Here is a 20,856-nt window from a genome sequence, read left to right on the forward strand (position 1 = left end):
GTAGCACAGAAGTAATAATTTGGAAACAAATGTCATTAGCTGCTGCTCCTTTGTTAGCCTAAATAGTTAAACAAATAATGGTTTTTCCAGCAGGCTCAGGCCCAGTTCATTCTCTCACCCTTGAGTCTTGAAAATGATCTCTGCATTTCCAAGTCAATAAAACTTGATCATCAACAATGAAGTTTTCTTTTTACAACATTACATGGAAGCAAGGGCCCAGGCCACCCCTCTCTTACTGAAAACAGGAGCAATAATCACCCAAATGGTGATGTTTCTGGCAGCAGTTTTTTACAAAAAACCCCTCTCAGGTGCAAGATGGAGCAGAGCAGAGCAGCCTGCTGGCAGTTGGGGCACATGCCCTGAGAAACCTGTCACAGGAATTCTCCCATTGATACCTAAAGATATTTAGCTTTTTCATGTATTTGTAGCTTTGTAGATTTCTAATATATAATTTTATAGTTCCTAGCATTTTCATCCCCTTTTTCACACTTTAAAACAAGAGGTAACCCTTTTTAATACATTATGTCACACTCTTGAAATTCTATTTAGTCTTATTTTCAAGAAAAGAACAAGGACAACTTGTTTTGCACCAGCATTTGAGAGTAAAAACAAGTTTTAGGGCAAAGAACCTCCTGGAGACACCCCAAGGGGCAGGCCCAATGGGTGAAACTTGGATTTACCTGCTAGATACACTAATTAATTAACCTTAAAAAAATTTTAGAAATCCCATACTGCACATGCTCATACCTATGTTTTCTGCATCTGAATGCTTTCATTAAAGAACTGGTCTTTATATTAACACTTTAATATTGTTTGGAAAGCTCTTCTTTTGATTCCAGGCAACACCACCTCTTGCCAGCCTGCTGTCTCACACCCAACCAGCCACTAATGTGACTGAGCACACAGGTGAGTGGGCTCTTCATGCTGAGAATGAGACTCCCAACAGATACTCTCTTGGCACATAACACAGTTACAGCATCTTCACTTCTTTTTTTTTTTTTTTTTGTTTTCCTTCCCAATATGTGGATTAATAAATGAGATAAACAGCTGTCAAAAAGCTGGCCCTATAACACAACCAGATATGTAACTTACCAAAGACCAACTTATAGAACTGGTGCTTAACCACCTTTGGGAGTAAAGAGCAGTATGAGGAGCTCTTCTGCTTCCATCTGGCTCAGGCAGAAATAAATACCCATCTAATGTAGGCTGCACCTGCAGTGCAGCTTCCTATGATCTACCCTGAATGCTGCTGCAGTCCATGACAACGGAGTTCACTGAGTGTGTGAGTGCAGACTCTGTCAAATTCCAACATCTACTCACAGCCACTTTGGATACTGAAAAAATACCCCACCAACAATGCCATCTAAGCATGCCCATTATGAATATACATGTCCTTTTTCACACATTCATGCACTGGTAACATCTACTGCAGAGCTCTGTCCTGTTACAAAAGCAGCAGTGTTAGTCATTGCAGTAGGGTTAGTTTATTAAAGATTCTTTCATATAATTAATGGAGGTGAAACTTACTGGCATATCTCGGCCACAGCCCCATGCAAGCAAGCAGAAAGCAAATATATTTAAAATGGAAGAGAGGAACTGGCTAGCAGGCAGCTACACTCACCCTTTTGTACAGCCTATGGTCCACCAGAGGGCTTCAGAGTGCAAAACAATACCAAAGAGCCATTAGACACACACGGCAACAACCGTACCTTACCCAGAGCTTCACTTCAGGGAGGAGACAGCACTTCTGCTTGCCTGGAGAGAAAGAACCCTTCCCACTCCTGCCTAGGGACTCCTCTTTACCAGGGGAGGGCACTCCTGTGTTTAAGTGCTTTAGGGCAGAAAGTTATAAGCAAGTAGAAAAAACCCAACACTGTCATTCCCGTGGCATTTCTAGCTGCATCCTGCCTTCCCTGGCAGCCATCACCTCTTTTCTATCTCACTCCAAATGCTACTCCATAGAAAACACTGCAGATCATAATTCCATCTTAAAAATGGTTTCGATATCCCCCAGAAGAGTAAAAGTTTCCTACAAATCAGAGAAAGAATAGGAAATAGGAGGTTACCTTCCCAGTGCAAGCTGACTGTACCATACATGAATTCAGCTCAGCAAATCCAAACCCATTCGGAGCTCCCGGATTTCCTTGCAGCTCTAGATGTGTCACATCTGGGGATCACTAAGTAGGTGGAGTCTTTCCAAAATCATTAACTATAAAAAGCTTTGCCTCTGCCTCAGGACAGCGAGCCTGGAGGCAGCTCAGCTCACAGGAGGTGTCAGGGGCAAACTTTAGGCTGGAAGTTAGTCAAGTACAAGCTGAGAGGTTTGGGCACCATGGGAAGATGGGTGAAGCTCTCCTGGGAGGCCAGGAAGTTTCTGTTTCTCATTCTCAACAAACAACACTTCTGTGACAGATCATGTTGATACCGTGTTATGCTGATGCATGTTTTCCAGCAGATTTTTGGAGAATATGACAATAGATGGATAAATATGGGGGGTTTTGTTCAAAGTCAAAAGGAAAAAATACATGTCTGACGGTCAGAATGACTCCTGCTGATGAATGATCCCTTTTGTCTCCATGACATTCAGCTACTAGAGCTCCAGTATCTTCTCTAAGAGTATAGTCAACTAAAACTTACTGGTTTTCATGTATTTTTCATGCATTTTCTGATTTTCATCAACATCTATGCATCCACTACTGAGAGCTCCAACTGCAGAACCTCTCATTAACTCTCCCAAAACACCTGAAATACCTTCTGGTCAGGCAACAAACATTAATTTCAGGGGATCAGATCCTCAAGGTGATCAAAATCACATTTGAGATATTAAGCCTTTGTGCCAAAACATCATTAAACAAAATAGGACAAGATGACCATTTAAGCTGTTCCGAATGCAAGCAGACAAATGGTTCTCATAATTGGCTTAAAGTAGACTTTGATCAATTTAAAACAGGAAAAAAAACCCACAAGCAGACAGTTGCCTGGGGAAACCCTGAATAAATCTCACCTAAAGGCTACAGAATAAGCTCTTGAGAGTAATTTTTTGACTCAGCAACAGAATTTGCTCATGGCCAAAGCCTAGGTTAAACCATTCAATTTTTCAAAGGTTCAATTTCTGAACTTTAAGCATTTACTGCCTTCTCACTTTGCTCACTCTCCTTACAACAGACCGCAACTGGCTTTTGCAGCCTCTTCCCCCAGCTCTATCAACTGGCAGAAATCTGTTACAAGATCCTGTTTGTTTGACATTCCTGTGCATGCTCTCTTTTCTCTCACTCCCTCAGATTTTCCAAAAATAGTTGTCATCTCTATCCCTTGCACTGACAAGGCGCTGTGGTTTAAAAAGTGGCTTCACAGTGCCATTTTTATACTACAGAGCATTAACTAACATTAGGTACTGGCTGTTATGGCTCACCCCTGGATGTTCAGGAGCTTGGATGGCTGAAGTGTTTCTTCCTGGAGACTGGGACTTCCTTAAATTCTTGTTTATAGCAGTGTGCTAATTTGGAGTAATACAGGAGGAGACTGCAACGAGATTTCAACAAGCAGAAAGACTGTGTGGGCTCTTAGCCCAAGTACCAGCCCCATCCTCATCAGCTGTACCCTGTGTGAGTGTCACATGGGAGACTGAAGGGATATAATTAGGAAGCTTACACAGAGGTGATCTGAAACTTACTTAGCATCCTAAGCTTTATTACTCTATCCTTAGGAAGAGGTAAGCAAGAAAATTCAAGCAGAGAGGAACAATGTCCTTATTGAGACAAAAAATTAAAAAGCTTAAAGAAGAGCAGGTGAGAAGGAAGCAATTCCACCTGGTACCCCAGTGTACCTGCAGCACAAGGCAGCTAAGAGAGAGGGTTGCAAAGCCAGGTTTGGGAAGGAAGGGAGGTGGGTGCTCTCGCCAGGATATGGCTGTGCCAGGGTAAGTGCAGGGATCTGCCCTCAGGACAGGGAGCAAAGAAACAAACAGGTCAGTCTGAGATACTGGAGCAAGTGAAGCTCTGTTCTATGAAGTAGAGGATTGGTGTAATTTCCAGGATTATATCTTCCTTTACAGCTGTTTACACAAGTAAAAGGCTTCTAATTTGTCTTCAAAATCCTGTGTGGTAATAAAGCTCTAAGAACCTGATTTGCACGGTGTTTGTCACTGACTGCAGAGAGCAGAGGCACCAGATCCCTGTGTGGTTCCAGCAGCCACAGGAGCCCAAGGGTCTGTGAGACACTAAAGGAACACAGATGCAGCCCGGTGTACAGAGCATGCAGTGTACACTGTTGGAAAATGCCTTTCTGCTTGCTAGAACTTTTTTAGCAAGCAGGAGGAAAACAGGGAATGAGACTCAAACCTGTCACCTTTCTAAGCAGTTCTATGAATCTGCTAAATGTATGTATTTTTCAAGCAGATTCTGAATGCTGGTTTTGCTATTTTGGTAAGTCTTGCTTTCACTTTTAGCATTTACCAATGCCACAACGCTCCAGTTCAAATTTGTCAATTACTAATGATAGTTACATTAACACAATTTTAAACTCTTATGATTGCTTGGAGAAAATATGCAACCATAACCCTGTGATCATTTCTATTTTAGAAGGTAAAACAAGGCAGTTTTGAAACACGGTTAACATCTTCAGTGGAGGAAAGCCACTTTTTCCTTTTGTTGCATCCTAGCCAAGAACCATGACTGAATTCCAGAGCAAGCACAACCAGAACGAACTGCCCGTGGACAAGGGACAGGACTGCACTGCTGCAGAAGTTCCAGCACTGCACAGTGTGATGTGAGCCAGAGAGAGCCTAATGACAGAGAATCCCCCCTGCTGCTGAATTTCTGTCTGGAACTCCCCAAGAGCTAAATCTCTCCTGCAGGGATGCCCAGAGCAGTGATTGTGCTGCTGGAGAGAGGAGACTGACCCTGGGTCTGGCCTCCAAACTTCAGTGGTGCAGATGAGCAAGGTCTCTCTATGAAGGGGAGACACTGAGAAAGAGGAAGGCAATGAGCTGAAGTCAAGAACTGTTGGAATCGTGGGCAATTTAAGCTCTGCAGAGTCTGTGTTACTCAACACCTGGAGTCTTAACTGAGCCCTGTTTGGAGTGCATGGCACATCCTGGGTGCTGGTGGGAACCCCAGGGACACAGGCAGACCAGAGACATTCCCTGGGTCTGAGTTGGCTCTAAGAGCCTTTCAGGCTGACCCCAGAAACCCCACGGATGGAAACTTGGTGCATGGTTCCCCCAGGGACTGCCTGGATCTCAAGCAGATCTGAGAGGATACAGAAGTTCTGAACCTCCAGGACATGCTGCACAGCAAACACATCAAAACAACCACTTTGGTCTCTTCCATATGCCTTGCTGAAAGAGGGAAGTCACTTGTCCTTCTTCATCAATGACTGTGGCTGTTTCAAGAGCACTTGGAATCAGCCTGGGAACTACAAAGCCCTCTTTCTTGTCCATACATGTAACTTCCCACTGAACCTGCAGGTAAGATGGATTTCCACAGCATCAGCCACACTGACCTCTTACAAAGTGAAGCTTTGAAATCCTGCAATAAGGACTGAGTCTGTTTCTAAAATCAGGAGTCTATCACATGCCTCTAAGAGCTCTCCTTGTTAAATGCCACTGGACTGAACTAAACATGCTTCAAAATGCATCAGGTGTGACCAGCTCCTGGGTGGATGAAATGCATGGGTAGTGAGAATGGAGGGGGCAGAGTCAGAAACATCAGGATTCACCACTGTCTAGGCAAAGTCCCAGTTTGCAACTTGATCATACAGGGGGTCCTTTCAGCTAAGAACCACAGCAAACACGCTGCTGGTATGGCAGTGCTGGCTGCCACGGGGAAGCACTCTGGCAAGGCTGTGCTGTTCCCACGCTGGTTCATCTTCATGTCTGTGGAGTGGCTGACGTGAACTAACCTGTGCTGCTCTTCTGCCACATCCCACCTACCCACATTGAAGAGAACACACACTTGAGGAGAGCCAACCAAATGATTCTGTGACCAAACTAAAGGCATTTCCAGCACACACCAGTTGTCATCACTTTTTGCACTTTCCCACATACCATGAGTGTTTTGGGCGGCACTCAGAAGCTGTACCTATGATTTAACAAGGTTTTTTTTAGACTTGCTCAAGTCCAGCTTTTAAAGTCAAACAACCTGGGCTGTTTTACATTATAAGCAATGGAGCTGTACACAATTCTCTTTCAGCAACAGCCCTAAGTTGAAGATTTCATTTTTGACAGCACATCTTGGAAAAACAGCTCAGCTTTGTTCTTTGATTAACAGATCTGTAGTGAGCTGGTTCTGTTATATCTACATTGTACTCCTTGCAGACACACTTGGATATTGTCACATTGCTCTAAGGAAGGGCAGATACCAAAAGATAGTGTCATACCTGTGGCGGCAGCGTCGTAAAAACCGCATAATCTTGCGAGCAGCTTGATCCTGCTTCTTGGTAAGCAGACTGCTTCTAAACACAAAAAACCCCAACACTGAAGTGTAGGCAAAACTGGGGAGAACACTACTAAATGCAAGAATAATCATCCTATGAACCACAGTCCTTTTCCCACTGGCCTTTGTCTGTGAAGCACAGCACAGCCTTGAAGAGCATAAAAACAATATATGAAGATCCCAATAGCATCAGCAGCCCGGGGCTCACCTGAGTTTCTGCTGTACGATGGTGGCTGCCCGACGGTTTTGCCTCCTCTTGCCACACTCCTTGTAGCTGCGATAGTACTGCTGGATCAGCATCGCGGCTCGTCGGCTCTGCTGGAATTTTTTCTGCTCATAGTAACTTCGGAATTTGCTCTGGATAAGAATGGCAGCTTGCGTCATCTTTTTATAAAGTGCATACTACAACAGAAACAAAGAGAAGCTGAGGCATCCCAGTAGGACCAGTGAGAAGCAGGTTCCTACGGTGAAAGACGCGTGAGCCACTAAGATGTGATGAGAAATAAATGAAGTATCTATTCCCTGACTGGGAATGTGTAAGAAAATGGTGACAGCAAACTGGAACAACTGTAAGATCAGGGGCAGAACTTAGTCTGCATCAAGGAAACAACTATCTGTTTTTCTGCCCCTGGCATAGTTTGACTGGATTAATGGAATCATAGAATAGTTTGCACTGGGAGGAATCTTTAAAGGTCATCTAGTCCAACTCCCCCAACGTGAACAGGGACATCTTCAAGGAGATCAGGCTGCTCAGAGCCCCATCCAGCCTGCTCTTGAAAGTTTCCAGGGACAGGGTATCTGCCACATCTCTGGGCAACCTGTGCCAGTGACTCACCAGCCCCATTATAAAAACTTCCTTCCTTGTATCTAATCTGAATCTACCCTTTTTTAGTTTGAAACCATTTACCACTTGTCCCACTGCAACAAATGTCTGTCCCCATCTTTCTTAAAAACCAAACAACCCCAACAAACCCCCAAAACCACAACAGTTATAAGTCAAATACTGAGCCTAAGACAAAGGCAAAACTAAATCTCCTTAGAGATCTCTAACAAGCATCCAATGAACTCACAAAATTTGCATGAGCAGTCACACACTTCCCAAATTCCATCTAGCACTGTATTATTTCTAGCCATGTGATTCCCAGTAAAGCAGGTACAAACTCTTTAAAAATAATATCTTTATTCCACATCCTTTTCCTCTGACAGCATGCAAGGTGATGATCACTTAACAGAAACCCTGTGCATTCATGCATATTTTTAAGTAGTTTCTGAGATGGAAATGTAGAATAATGTATAGAAGTTGCACTTATACTACTATAACAGAGGTCTTCAGTATTTGCTGATCTTATTTTGCTAAGTTTTAATAGGTTTAATACTTTCAAAACTGATGTGTTTATTGTTCCTGGATATTTTATCAGCTTTGACTTCTGCTTACTTGATCAGACAGATGAGTAGCAGCTACTGCCCCATACAGGGTAATGTCCTAACATATCTCAGTATTTACCATTCTACTGGGAACAAAAAACCCCAAAAGCAAACAAACAACCCTCCCAACATAATCCCAAAGCAAAAAATCCTCCAATATCATCACAGAGCACCATTTACCAAATTTCACTTTTTGGAATTGAAGCAGTCATTAGGAGCAGCCATACTTTGCCATTATTAATTGTTTTTGTTTTGTTTTCTTCTTTTTTCTTTTAAAATTTTAAAATTAATGGATCAGATTGTGATTTTAAATTCGCTGTTTTAAATAAGTTCACTCATGGGCTGATAATGGTTTTCCCTCAAAGTTTTAGCCCAGATGGGACTTCTGTGGCTGAGTTACAAACCCCTGAACAGAAGGGTTCAAATACAAAACCATGCCATGAGCTGTGACTGTTCCAATCCAGTCACAAACCTTTGCTGATCAGTGCAGTAACAGATCAGAGGTATAAGGCACAAGAGAAATTAGCAGTCACTGCAGAGACCAGACCCCACTATGTCTGCATGCAACTCTAAAACCTGAGTAGCTGTGCCATGTCCTCCTCTTGTTCCCTTCTTCTTTCTGGAAAGGGGATCAGTGGAGCTGTCTCCTAAACTCCTCCCCAGAGAGGAAAGCCTTGGAGAGCTCAGTGCCCCAGTGCTCAGCCAGAACAGTTCTCAGCCTGACACAAAACCACAGGGCAGGGGGAAGTTGTGATGGAATATCACCCCAAGGACACATTCTCTCCAGGAAAAGCATACCTTGCCTCCTGGTAGCCCTGAGAAAAGCTCATTTGATTCTAGAATCTGATGAGATCAAGATGTTGCACAGCTGGGAAACCCATCTTTACAGCAGAGAATTATTGACTGTGAACAGTTTAAGAGTGGCACCAACAGTTGTGCCTCCAGCATGAGCAGCAACGTACTGAGATGTTGGTCTCAGGAATCCAGCACACAGGTATTTCAAAGATGAATGGTCAAAATACTTCAGCAGGCAAGCAGAATGCAGAGGACATTGGCTCACAGGTGGGATAAATGTTCTGTGCTCCCCAAATGCCAAGGCAAAGGTCACCAAGTGACAGCTGATCAGGAGCCTGTCCTCTGGAAACTGGCTGCAAAACCCTCCCAGCAGCTCAGCCCATCCCTGCTCATGGGAGCTGATGCAACTGTGGTACAGCAGTCCCTACACAACTCCCAGAAAGTCTGGTTTGTCACTAATTTCTCAACACAATTATTTATTAGTGGATACTATTAAAATGTTTCTCCAAAATGCCAGCTTCTCCTTGTTTATACTGAGTGTGAAAGTTAGTGACCCATAGGGAACTGTTTCCAAAATAGTGTTTGTGCTTGTATTACCTTCAAGGCTATCCAAGTAAGCTTGGGGAGAAACAGAAAAATACACAGTTAATATTAGTTCTGCAAATAAAGAATGCAAAACAAAACAAAACAAAAAGACCCAAACAATCTTCTTTCAAAAAGAAGCAATTCCAGGATCCAAGACAAAGCAATTTGTCAAGCAGTTTTTGAATGGAATTAAGCTTCCCTACTACAGGAAGCATCACTCCAAAATGAAAGCCATGTGATGGGTTGGATGTGAACCACAATGCAGTCACCTAACACTAGAAAGACTTCCCAAATAAATATTTTGAAAGTTGTAGAAGAGCACAGGTGCCTTGCCTCACTTTCTGTTACCATGCTGCCAGCATTAGACAGACTGTGTCTAGCAGGATAAAGTGTGAAGAGGGATGTGGGCTCTAGTCCTCACCAAAAAACCCCAAAACCAAACAAAAAAAACCCAAAATGAAACAAAACAAAAAACCCAAACCAAACAAACTAAAAACCAAGAACGAAAAAATGTAACCAAAAACCAAAAAGGAAAGGTATCTTCTTTTTCTGGGGTTGAGAACTCAGCCTGAAAACATGTCTCCAACCAGAGCCTGGAGAACAGTCTCAGTCCTGGAAAAACTTGCATCAACCTACAACATGTGACTTCCCATAGTTCAAAAGTTTAGTATATGGAAAATAAAACAACCTATTTTTCAACTTCACCTTTGTCAAAGGCAAAACCAACTTCAATTTCACAATGAAATTTGGCAAGCAACTAATCAGAGAACAGTTTCCTCAGGCTGTAGCATGCATAAAGGCCAATATGGAATACATCACTGTCCTCCACCTCACAGCAAAACCACAGGCATTATCAGAAACAAATTTCAAGGATTCCTTCCAAAACTAAGATTCAGAACACGAATCTTCTCCCCTTTTCAATTTTGCCTGAGCAAGGTATTTCATTACTGCATGCTGAAAAGCATAGGAGAGAACAGCAGGACAATGCCCACTACAGCAGGCTGCATTCATGGCACTTGCATGTGCTTCATAAAATTTCATTTTCTTGATTACCTGTTTGTACTTTCGGTAGCAACGCTGAATAACAGCAGCAGCCACCTCCTGCTGTTCCCGGAGAGGACGACCCTGTGTGGACAAAGGAAGGAGCAGCATCAGTGAGAGTGCACCAAAACCCAGGATATGTGCTCTGGCTCTCGGCTGCTTGCAGGGCAAACCTCTCCTGCCAATGCTGCCTGGTCCAACCCAGGCCTAGGCATTTCCTGGAGATGCCTCTGCTGTCAATTCACGTAAGGAACAAGCCTTCAAAATGCATCTTTACATGAAATAGGCAACTAAGCAGAACCTCTAGGGTACATTTTGAGGATGTGCTTTGTGAGTGCTGCTCTGCCACAGCATGGCATGGCATGCACTTCCTATAAAGTACATGTTGGGCAAACATCAACAAACAAATGTCAGAAGCATTGAAAAGGTTATGATAGAAACTGTATTTTTGTCCCCGGAGTGGATATTATCCACATTTTGGTTTGTAACAAATTATACTCTCTCTCACACACCCACCAAGGAAGACACTGGACATCTGGCCCACATACCTTGTATTTCCTGAATACTGTCTGGACGAGTTTGGCAGCTTCATAGAGTTCTCTCTGCTCATGATCAGACAGAGTTAACTGTGCAAACTCATTTTCTACCTTCTCGCTGGTGGATGCACTCAGAAATTCAGACCAGTCTGCTGCCGAGGGAAGGCTGGGTTTCTCAAAAGCTATTTCACTGATTGGTGAGCCTGCAGGGCTCAAGCTGGTGTTCGAAGAAGGGGTCAGGGGTTCACTATACAGACTTCTGAAATACCAATCACAGTAGGAATTATTGACTTACAAAGCGCTTGGGCTGGTATCACAGATAAAGACAACAACATTTCTGAGTTCAAGACAGAAGTTTATGTTCCTGTCCCTCTCTCCAAGCAACATCCTACATCCCTGAGCCTGCCTGTCCTGCACTGCACAGATGTGGTGCTGGAGTGAAAAACCCCATTCCATGAATTTGTAGCTGTGCTGGCAACAATATGTCTGAGCACAAGAGTGTGCCTGGGCCAGCAAGACCAGAACCGAGTCTCACTGAGAACTGGCACCTGCAGGCTGAAGAGTCAGAACATGCAGCCCAGCACTCACACCACACCAAAACCCAGAGCAACCTCACAGTTCTCACTGACCTGATCTGTGCAGCACTGGGCAAGTGATCGACGTCAGCAAGGTAACTGGCCAGCCAGCTCATGGTGGTGCTCATGGCAGCACTGTCTGTCCTCTCCACCAGCAGCGACTCCATTGGCACAAAATTCTCTCGCTTGATCCTGTCAGGCGTAGCTTCAATAATGTGCTCTGCAAGTGTCATCATGTTCACCTGTCAAGGGGGAAAGAACAGCAAACTTTAGCTGCCTGGAAGAAGATGCCTTGTGCTTCTGTGTTACAGCCCAGCTTTAGACAGAATTCTCCCTTTTGCCCAAACCTGCGTAAGCTGGAGTCTACTGCTGGTTTCAGCAGTGGAGAGAAATCCATTAACCAGTGCTCATTTGATTTTCTGACTCTTCAGACCAAGCACTGCAGGGTTTCATATTCCCTGGAACCTCTTTTTTCCCAAGAGATCTGGAGAAAGGTCTCTGGGCCCTCCCTCTACAGCTGTCACTAGTATGTTACTTCCAAAGGATAAGAGACTTTGCCATTCTTTTGCTGAGATGTGCAGTAGAGCGCAACAGGACAATAAAGGCACATCAAGAGAAGTTAAAAATCTTGGGACAAAACATTGTCAGGAATCCTTCTGCATGGTATCCCTCAGCTCAGCAAGTTTCACAGGAATTTTCAACCCAGGGAACAGAAAACTCTTCTTGTTTTGCAATGCTCTGCTTCTCCTGTGTTACACCAGCCAGAGGAGAACACTCAGAGATGCCAAGGCAGAACAGGTAAGGCTGTGTTCCCATTGCCCATTTGCTCAACCACTGTATCTTTCTCAGAGTGACTACTTCTCATGTGTCTCTCCTACTTCTGTTATATTTTTATTTCCTCTATTCCATACCTAGTGGGATTCCTCCTTCCCCAAACCCACTGTCTCTTCCATTCTCCATTCTTTCCTACCTCCTTCCCTCTGAAGTGCAGAGGCCTGGCCTGCAATCACAGCACTACCTCTCTCACATCTTGTCTTTGTAGGGACTGCTGCCCAGTGCCCACAGGACTATTAGGCCACCTGAATCACATGCACTTCTGTGATCAGGCTCTGCTTTTTCCTTTTTCCTTGCACAACTGCAAACAATTTTGTGCATTCTGTACGCTGTTGAAGTGAACAACCCTAAATGCTAACCACTAGCCTTTACGTCTGCATTGAAATTGGAAGAAAGTGACCAATGTGTGGTCACACATTGACTGTGTGACCACCTCCTTCCTCAAAGCACAATTCAGAGTCCCTAGAGGCCTCCACGGGAGTTTCTCATGGCCAGGATCCTCTGTGCAGCCTCTGTGCTCTATGAGGCTGCTGATCTCAGGGCTGTGGGTGTGTTTACCTGCAGTTCATCCATGTGGTGTAAACAGTCCTCATCCCCTGCGCTGTCCCTGTAGGACAAGAGTTCTGCATCCACCATCTCCCTGTCGGCCATCATCAACACATTCATCTGCTCCCGCTGGCGGAGCCGATGGGCCACAGCCTCCTTCCCCAGGGCAGTGCCCTTCTGGCTCCCTGCCACCTGCACTGCAGACACACCAATATAAATGTCTTTTGGGTTCCATTTGATGCCTGCTTGGCTGCCAGAGCCCCGGTACCCAGTAACTTCTGGGATGTGCTGGGAGAGCTCCCGGCCATAGTCCCTCAGCCCTTCACTGGGGCTGATTGTCTCAGTGGAGGATTGCTTGGAGCTGGAGTTCTGCTTCCTAATGCTTGGCTGTTCCAGGCTCAGTGCAGTGGAAAGCAGCTTCTCTTGCCGGGCTTGAAAATACTCAGGGCTCAGCTTATGCTTTTTGGGTGCAGGGTAATCTTTCTGAGTCTCACTACTGTAATAGCTGGAAGGTTCTGATCTTGGCCGCCTCAGCTCTGTAAACAAACAGATCAATGGTCAAAACTAAACAAGCAACTCACAACTGCTACGGGAACATCATCAGCTTTTGTCCAGGCCAAAATTCATGCTGTGCTCTATAGACACCTGAGAGGATGTGCAAAGGGAGTAACAATCATCCAAGGAGGATACAGTCTCAGCCATCCTAAGATACACAAGTCTTTCCAAAGCAGGCACTCACTCCTCTTCCTGATGCTTATGCAAGTGTATGTAGCACAAGAAAAGAATTAAGCACGGACAGCAAGGCTACAGGTGGAAGCTGCTGCCCAGGTGAGCTCCTTGCCCCCACATTTTTACATGTTAAATGTCAGCAAAACAGAGCACGCCCTCCAGGATGCTTTACCTGTGTTTGTACTGGAAATCACTGTGACTCCCTTCTGAGGCTCCTGAGAGGCAACAAGCTCACTGTGCCATTGGGACACCCAGCTCTCTGTGTTGGAGTCTGTGCTCGAGGGGCACTGAATCCTGGGGTTTTGCCCAAGCTGAGTTTGCTCATCTCGCTGTAGCTGCTCCAAGCACTCTGCCAACTTCACGTGGCCCCGAGACCGAGCGATGGCCAGTGGCAATCTCCCGAGGGAGTCCGGAATGGAGATGGCTCGGCGGTCCCACTTGTACAGCACAACAGCTGCATCCATGTGGCCCAGGGCACATGCCCACATCTAAAGAAGAAAAGGTAACTGACCCACTGGGAGACTTGCCTTCGCCTTTCTAATTAATGCAGTGGAGTCTGGTCCCAGCTCAAGGAAAAACTCTTCTGATAAACAAAAGCATGACATGCTCAACACCAGCAGATTACTTTTATAAATATCCCAACTCAACAAAACCAATCCAACCCAACACAGGGAACTGAATACATGCTATTCTCTCCTACAACAGAGAAACCTCCAATTGGCAAAAAAAGCTGACTGTTTTCTTCTGTTTTGGGTTTTTTTTTTGGTGACATTGGCATCACTGCAGAGACAGAACAGCTTCATACACAAAGGAATCTCCAAGGTCAGAAACATGCAGATAGGTCCAAACGTTGGGAACAATAAAATCAATACTGTGAGTTGCAAACTGGCAGTTCTGGTTCCATCTGTTTTGGTTTTTTGCTTGTCTAAGTCCTCAGTCATGATTTCATGTCTCCAGTGACCAAGACAGTTTATAACTTTACAACCTCTACAGTTAAATAGTCACAGAGGACAATGTGAAAGAAGGCATGTAAAGTCCTTTTCACACCATGATAGTGGAGACTAGATTATATGTAAAACACTAACCAGAACCATCTGTCTTGTCCCCTTTCCTCATGTTTCTCAACGACAAAGTTTGTTCTGTGTGTTCTCTCTCAAAAAAAGCCAGGACCCACATCTCACCATGTATGCAGCAGGAACACACAGGAACATCCACTCACCAGAGAGTGAAACACTTTAGGAAAATGACACATCAGAAAGAACTCCCCAAAGTCCCCTCAGACTCTCTCAGAAGTTGCAGACCCTGCTCTTACCAGAGGAGTGCAGGAGAAATGATCCACATTCAAAGGGTCAACTTCCAGCTCCAGATCAATGCTGTCTGCATGTTTGGTGCTGCAGGGGAAACAAGAGAAGGAATGATGCTCTGTAGCCATGTCAGGATCATTGTCTAAGCACAGGTTTATCCAAGCACTGTACCACAGAGAAAGGCCACACACATGCTCACAACACATGTATTTACTACAGACAGTGCCCCCACCACAGACATGAAGAGCCTGATACACCCAGTGACTGGACTCGCTCTCAAGAGACAGGTCCCATCAGATCAGGGCATGGGAACAAATTCAGGGGCTTGTCTCTTTGTACGAGACAACCAGAAATGTGGACTGAGCAGAGTTTATATATGCTCCTGCAAAGTCTGTGCTGACAGCCCAGAGTCCAGCAGGCTGGGTCTTACCGCCATTTGATGAGGGTCTGGATGAGAGTAGCGTAGCCCTGGGCAGCGGCTAGATGGAGCAGTGTCATTCCCCGGAAAGTCTTCGAATGGATCAAGTGTTTGGACTTCGCCCAGCACGCACGACTCATCATCTTCTCACACACCACCACCACGCGGCTCTCAAAGCAGCTGCCCAGGGTCCCAGTCCCAGAAACGCACTGAAACACCACACACATCCCAGTTAACCATGGAGAGAAGCTGCAGCTTGCCCTGAACAGGCAGCCTTCCACTTCTACAAGTACTGAGACAGTGGCAAACGTGACCAAAAACCAGCTGCTGTTAGATACCCACAAACCAGACCTGTTGACCTATAGGACAAACTATAACCCTTTCCAAACGCCATGCCCCAAAAAAGCCTCTGGGAAGAAAGCATAAAGCTGTGTCTGGACACAGAAGGGTTCATACCTGCACCTGTGTTCCACTGTTCCCATTCCCATTGCTCCCGCCTCCTACTCCTTGTTTGTGCTGCTGGGAGCCTGTCATTTCAGCCATTCTCCTCTCCATCTGCTCAAGTCGCTCCAATATGGACATCCTGAACTGGTTATCTAGGTTGGAAAAAGCCAGAATAAGGACATTTCCATGCAAAGGAAGCTCAGGTTTTGACAGCCAACTACAGGAAGTCACAAACAGCTACCCTGGAAGTGATAGAAGAAATTTGCTCTGCTTGGAAATGCACACACACTTGCTCTGCAGTACCGTAGCTCTTCAACTGCCTGCAGCAACCCTTTGACTGCAATTCCAGAGAACCTCCTTACAGAAAACAGACAGAAAATTGAAAAATGCAGGCAGATGACAACTCCCTTTCCTTGTGAGTCCAGCTGTATGCACACAATACCAGGGGTAAAGCAAAGTCTTTCAAAACACAAACTCTAAGCAAATATACCCATTCACTGAGCATTGCAGTAGGATCACATCTGCCATTTTAGAGTCACCCCCCTACTTTAAGAGTCCTGAATTCAGCTTGGCTTGCATCCTGGAATCATGCAATAATGGTACCTGGAAGAAAAAGACTCATCTGCTTCCTTCTGTGCTTAGGAAAAGGAGACTTTAACAGGCCACTTGCTTTAACAGGCCACAGAACAACCAGAATTTGGCATATGGACACTGACAGTCCTGTAACAGCACTCTGGAAAGCCATGCAACACTGGAGCCCTCTGGTCCCTGCAGAAGTCTCAGGGCTGTGTTACTGGCTTTTCCCTCCTTACATTTTAACATAGCACTATCCTACAGCTACTAAGGCCTGAATGGTGGAGCAGGGAGGTTCAGGCAGATTAACAGATCATTGCTGAACCCGATGCTGTAGAGATCAACTGAGGCAATGATTCTCTGGATAGGGCCAGTCAGTGCAGAGGGAATGGCTGCAAACGCAGAGCTCCTTCTGTCCTGTGACCCATAAGGGATAAGTTTCACACAGCTCATGTGAAGCTGGGCAGGACTCTTTTGTGGATATGGAACATTTAATGAATTGTGATATCATGCTAAGAGCATAGGTATTAAACTAAGGTATTAGTTAATTACCTATTAAAGGTAAGGGAGAGACAGCCCTCATACTGTTCAGTTTCAGGCATCCATAGAGATGGTGGTGCAGAACACTCATAAACCCAGAACCACTCCCAGTGACAGCAAAAGGAGTATATGCACCAAAATAGACAAGCTCTGACGAAGTTTTAAACATGTCAGTCTCCTCCAAGAACACAGAGCCCTTCCTGGAAGGCTGTAGGTGTACTCATATGCTACACTCCGAGGCACAGCTCTCAGTAAGGGTATTGGAGAGATGTGGACCTCTGCTGCACTGCACGAAGGACAATATTGCAGACCACTGGTACAGCTCGGCTCCACTGGCTGGAGACATCCCCTTCTCACCAAGAGGCTGCTGTGGTCTGACAGCAGGCAAGAGCTCCACTCCCTTCTGGCCAGCTTCAGCATCCCACTCTGGCTGCTCAAGAGCCAGGGACAAAGGACTGTTGTCAGCACCTCCCATCTAACCTCATGTCAGAGGTGAGCTCACTAGTCCAAAAGATTTATTATTAGTGCCTTACTAATCCTTCAATTGTCCTGTTAATCACAAAGCCCCTGGGAAAGGGCTGGCAGCTGTATCACCAAACACTCAAGGTACTGACGAGGCTGTCAGGGCCCTGTCCCTCGGCTGCGGTCAGCACACGGGCAGCACCAGCAGCCCTGTTTGCCCAGCAAATCTTTGTTCCAGGAGTGCTGCAGTGTGCTGCAGTGCAGTCCACACCGCTGTCTCCTCCCTCTCCATTGCCAGGCGGAGCACGTCCACTGCAGAGACTGGCAGAGACCTGGCCCTGCTGAGCCGTCCCCTCCCTGTGCAAACACAGCTGCGACAGCTCGGGCACCTGGAAAAGTGGCCATGCTTGCCCTGCAGGGAACAGCTCTGCTCCACACAGGTAATGCCACTCTCCCCAGCTGGGTACCAGCACTTGCATTTATTAGAGCTGGGAGCAGCAAGCCACACTGGGTATCACATCTGAGCCCTCAGCCTTGTACAGGCAGAAGCAGCATCTTTTTCAAAGAAGAAATTTGACTTGAACTGGAGTACTAAACCAACAAGCTCAGAGCTGCAAGATTCTGGGATTTGCTCCTACTCATTTAGGGGTCCAGAGAGAATAATTCTGTACACCTGGAAACAAAAGGAGACAATAATTCCAGTGAAACACAGAAGTACAGATTACTATTTTCTCCCCATTTTTTTTTTCAATCTGAAACCACTCTGGAACAGAAATGGACAGCCCTATGTTTGTGACTATTTTCCAGGCTCTTCTCTCTGGGCTTTATGATCTGTAATGAGTGAAGCCTCCACCTTTCCTGATCACAAGCTAAAGATACTGAGGACTTCCTGTCAGTTCTTGTCAGAAGTTACCGAAGGTACACCTGTGACCCACCAATGTCCCCAGACACTAAACAAAACACTACACCAAAGAAATGAAAGCAGGGAATTTTTCTTAGGAAACAGAATTCAAAACAGTATCTGGTGCTCCCAGGTATTCCTATTCAGACACCTGGCAGTGCTCCTGAGAAATATTAAGGGCAGGACTAACTGGTTCTGACCAGATCAGGCATTTTAGAAATATGCTGCTATTGGTAAAATGGGAAGGAGAAACAAACATTCTGGAGCACCAGCACAGCATGGTCAGAGCCAGAGCCCTCCCTGTATCTAGAAGAGACCACCAGAATTTACCCAGATCAGGGTGTGCCCCCAAATGAGAAAGCTCCAGGCAGCGAATGTGGTAAGTGGGGCAGCAGTGCAGGGAAGGTGCCTCTATGCTGCCCATTTTCCAGGTAACCAAAACTGGTGCCTAAGCAAGCCACAGCTGATGGCAATTCCAAAATTATTTATGTATGGTGCTTTCATTATTCTGTAGCACCAATCACACCAAATGTCCCTTTCAAATGAACCCTGGTCATTTGAAGTGTGTGCACTGCACTAGTCTACAAAAAAAATCCAAACAAAACCCCCCAACAAACTAACAACAAAAAATCTACAACAACAAAAAAACCAACCAACCAACCAAATCCCAACCAAACCACAAAAAAGAAAAAAGAGGGGTTGGGTGGGGGGTGCAGAGAGGGAATGGGAGAGAGAACACCTTCCCCCAAGGCCTCTGCTGAACTCAGCAATGAGGCAAAACACTCCTGTCCCACCCCAGCCCTGAACACACACCAGAGTAGCAGCATTTTGGATCATGCCCAGCTGTTTCACACACTGCTGATGAGCCAACAGATGCACCTTGCCATGCCTGAGAGAAGGGCTACAACAACCACAGGGCTGAACATTACAGCTAGCACTCTGAGAAGTTCAAGACCTTTTATCCTGTGTTATTTCTCATTTTTCTAGTCACAATCTTTTCTCTCTTGCTCGCTTCTTTTCTCTCTGCTCACTCTGCAGGGCCATCTGCTTAACAGGCACTGAAGTTACAGGAACAGTTTCCACAATTCTTGTCTTTTACAGCCAGCAGAAGTTCTTATGACAAGCAAGTCTCTTGCAGTGGACTGAAGATGAGAGCTCAACAACATAAAGATCACTGTCCAAATAAGCTTTTCTCCTGCTACATTGTACAGGAAATCTAAACAGTCTGAGCCCAAGGAAATGTCTTGCACTGGAAGCACCCTCATTCTATCCAAAGGCAACAAAGATCTACATGGATACAAATGTACTCATATATTTAAGGTTTTGCCCAAAAATTCTGCTTTTGATGATAGAATTTAAAATCTTTTAGTGAGCTAAAAAGTTAGACATGCAAACTTGTGCATTTATTGAGTTTTTTCACTACATATCAATCTAATAAACCTTTTAATGCTCTTTAGGAAAACTACAGAGAGTGATTCTCAAGGTGTTCTTCAAGGCTTCCTCCACCAAAGGTGATGAAAATAACCTTTCTGTACATTTCTGTATCTCCAAGAGAAAGAATGATTTCACAGAAAATATTCTGAACACTGTATCTTTCATGGAAATTATCTTCTTCAAATTCAACAATATCAATGTAACACCGAAATTACTTCTCGCTATCTTTCCCCCAGCATAACAAGGAGAGGTGGTGGCAACCTGAGGGGAGCTGAGCTGTCCCAGCAGGGAGGGCCAGGGAGGAGCTGCCTGGTCAGATTTTGACCAGCACTAAGCAATTGATTTGAATTTCATAATCATTTCCCTAATACACAACCCATTTTTGAAGTGCAGAACAAGCTTCATTTTCATCTGCATTGTGAGAGAGCCTACTATTGATCACAGTAATGACAGCAGGTTAGCTACTGAATCCATCTAAAGATGCAGAACAATTCTGGTACAAATCCTCTAAGGATACATGGTTGTTTACATCAGCTAGCATCTTACAGAGTAACAGCCTGTATGCTTGCACAGTTAAATGCAGACAACCTGGTTATTGTTTAACATTATATTTTTTTACTTTTTTTTTCCCCAGGGTTGGTTTAATTCAGTGGTGTTTTCTTAACCCAGATCCCTTCACAATGAATTTAAAGCACACCTGTACCAACAGCTCAATAAGCCACCACAGCAGGCACAGAGAGTGGAAAACACAGGGAGCAGAGGAGTTAGCTTAATCTCCAAGATTCTGGAAGCCACACCTCCATTTTCTCCCTCAGTGCTCTCCAATAAACACTGAATTTCCTCAGTAAGAATCTGAACAGATGCCAGGCATTTACGTGACACAAGTTTTCACTGGAGGCTGCAGAAGCACGTGCCTTGTGCAGCCTGGTAACAGCTCCTGACTGCACAGACCCTGTACTGACAGGGGAGCTTAAACACAGCACTTGCAAACACTTCACCCACACCCCCACGACAGCCCCATCTCTGCACAGCCCTCCCCACTGCCCAACCCAAAGCCTCTTCCAACAGCAGGATTTGTGGTTTTGAGCTGTGCACACAGTGTCCCGCACGGGCAGGCACAGCTCAGAGCACTGCCTCTGCCCACACTTCATTACAACAGTGAAGGCACACCTTCATCAAACATCAGTTCTGCACTTCTCTGTGTGGTACCCAAAATGCCACCATGGCCCAGGGCATGGAGCGAAGAGAATAGCAAGGCACAGAGAAAGTGACAAGCCCTC

The 20,856-nt window shown here is 45.2% G+C and overlaps 1 protein-coding gene across 4 annotated transcripts in view; it reads right to left on the reverse strand.

Annotated features, from left to right (window-relative positions):
• Positions 1 to 20,856, reverse strand: part of CAMTA1 (calmodulin binding transcription activator 1) — a 237,269-nt gene that overhangs the window by 11,188 nt on the left and 205,225 nt on the right. The window contains exons 12-23 of one of the 4 annotated variants that reach the window (XM_053997328.1): positions 15,679 to 15,818; positions 15,235 to 15,431; positions 14,813 to 14,891; positions 13,673 to 13,988; positions 12,784 to 13,307; positions 11,446 to 11,633; positions 10,829 to 11,075; positions 10,293 to 10,364; positions 9,252 to 9,272; positions 6,643 to 6,836; positions 6,379 to 6,453; positions 1,622 to 1,652 (exon numbers count right to left, since the gene is read on the reverse strand). In XM_053997328.1, coding sequence (XP_053853303.1) covers positions 1,622 to 1,652; positions 6,379 to 6,453; positions 6,643 to 6,836; positions 9,252 to 9,272; positions 10,293 to 10,364; positions 10,829 to 11,075; positions 11,446 to 11,633; positions 12,784 to 13,307; positions 13,673 to 13,988; positions 14,813 to 14,891; positions 15,235 to 15,431; positions 15,679 to 15,818 — 2,084 coding nt within the window. The remainder of the gene's footprint in view (positions 1 to 1,621; positions 1,653 to 6,378; positions 6,454 to 6,642; positions 6,837 to 9,251; positions 9,273 to 10,292; positions 10,365 to 10,828; positions 11,076 to 11,445; positions 11,634 to 12,783; positions 13,308 to 13,672; positions 13,989 to 14,812; positions 14,892 to 15,234; positions 15,432 to 15,678; positions 15,819 to 20,856) is intronic. The other 3 variants (XM_053997327.1, XM_053997329.1, XM_053997330.1) reach the window with 3 other exon arrangements.

This window comes from Vidua macroura, chromosome 23, assembly GCF_024509145.1.
Source record: "Vidua macroura isolate BioBank_ID:100142 chromosome 23, ASM2450914v1, whole genome shotgun sequence".
In the NCBI taxonomy this organism is placed as follows: Eukaryota; Metazoa; Chordata; class Aves; order Passeriformes; family Viduidae; genus Vidua; species Vidua macroura.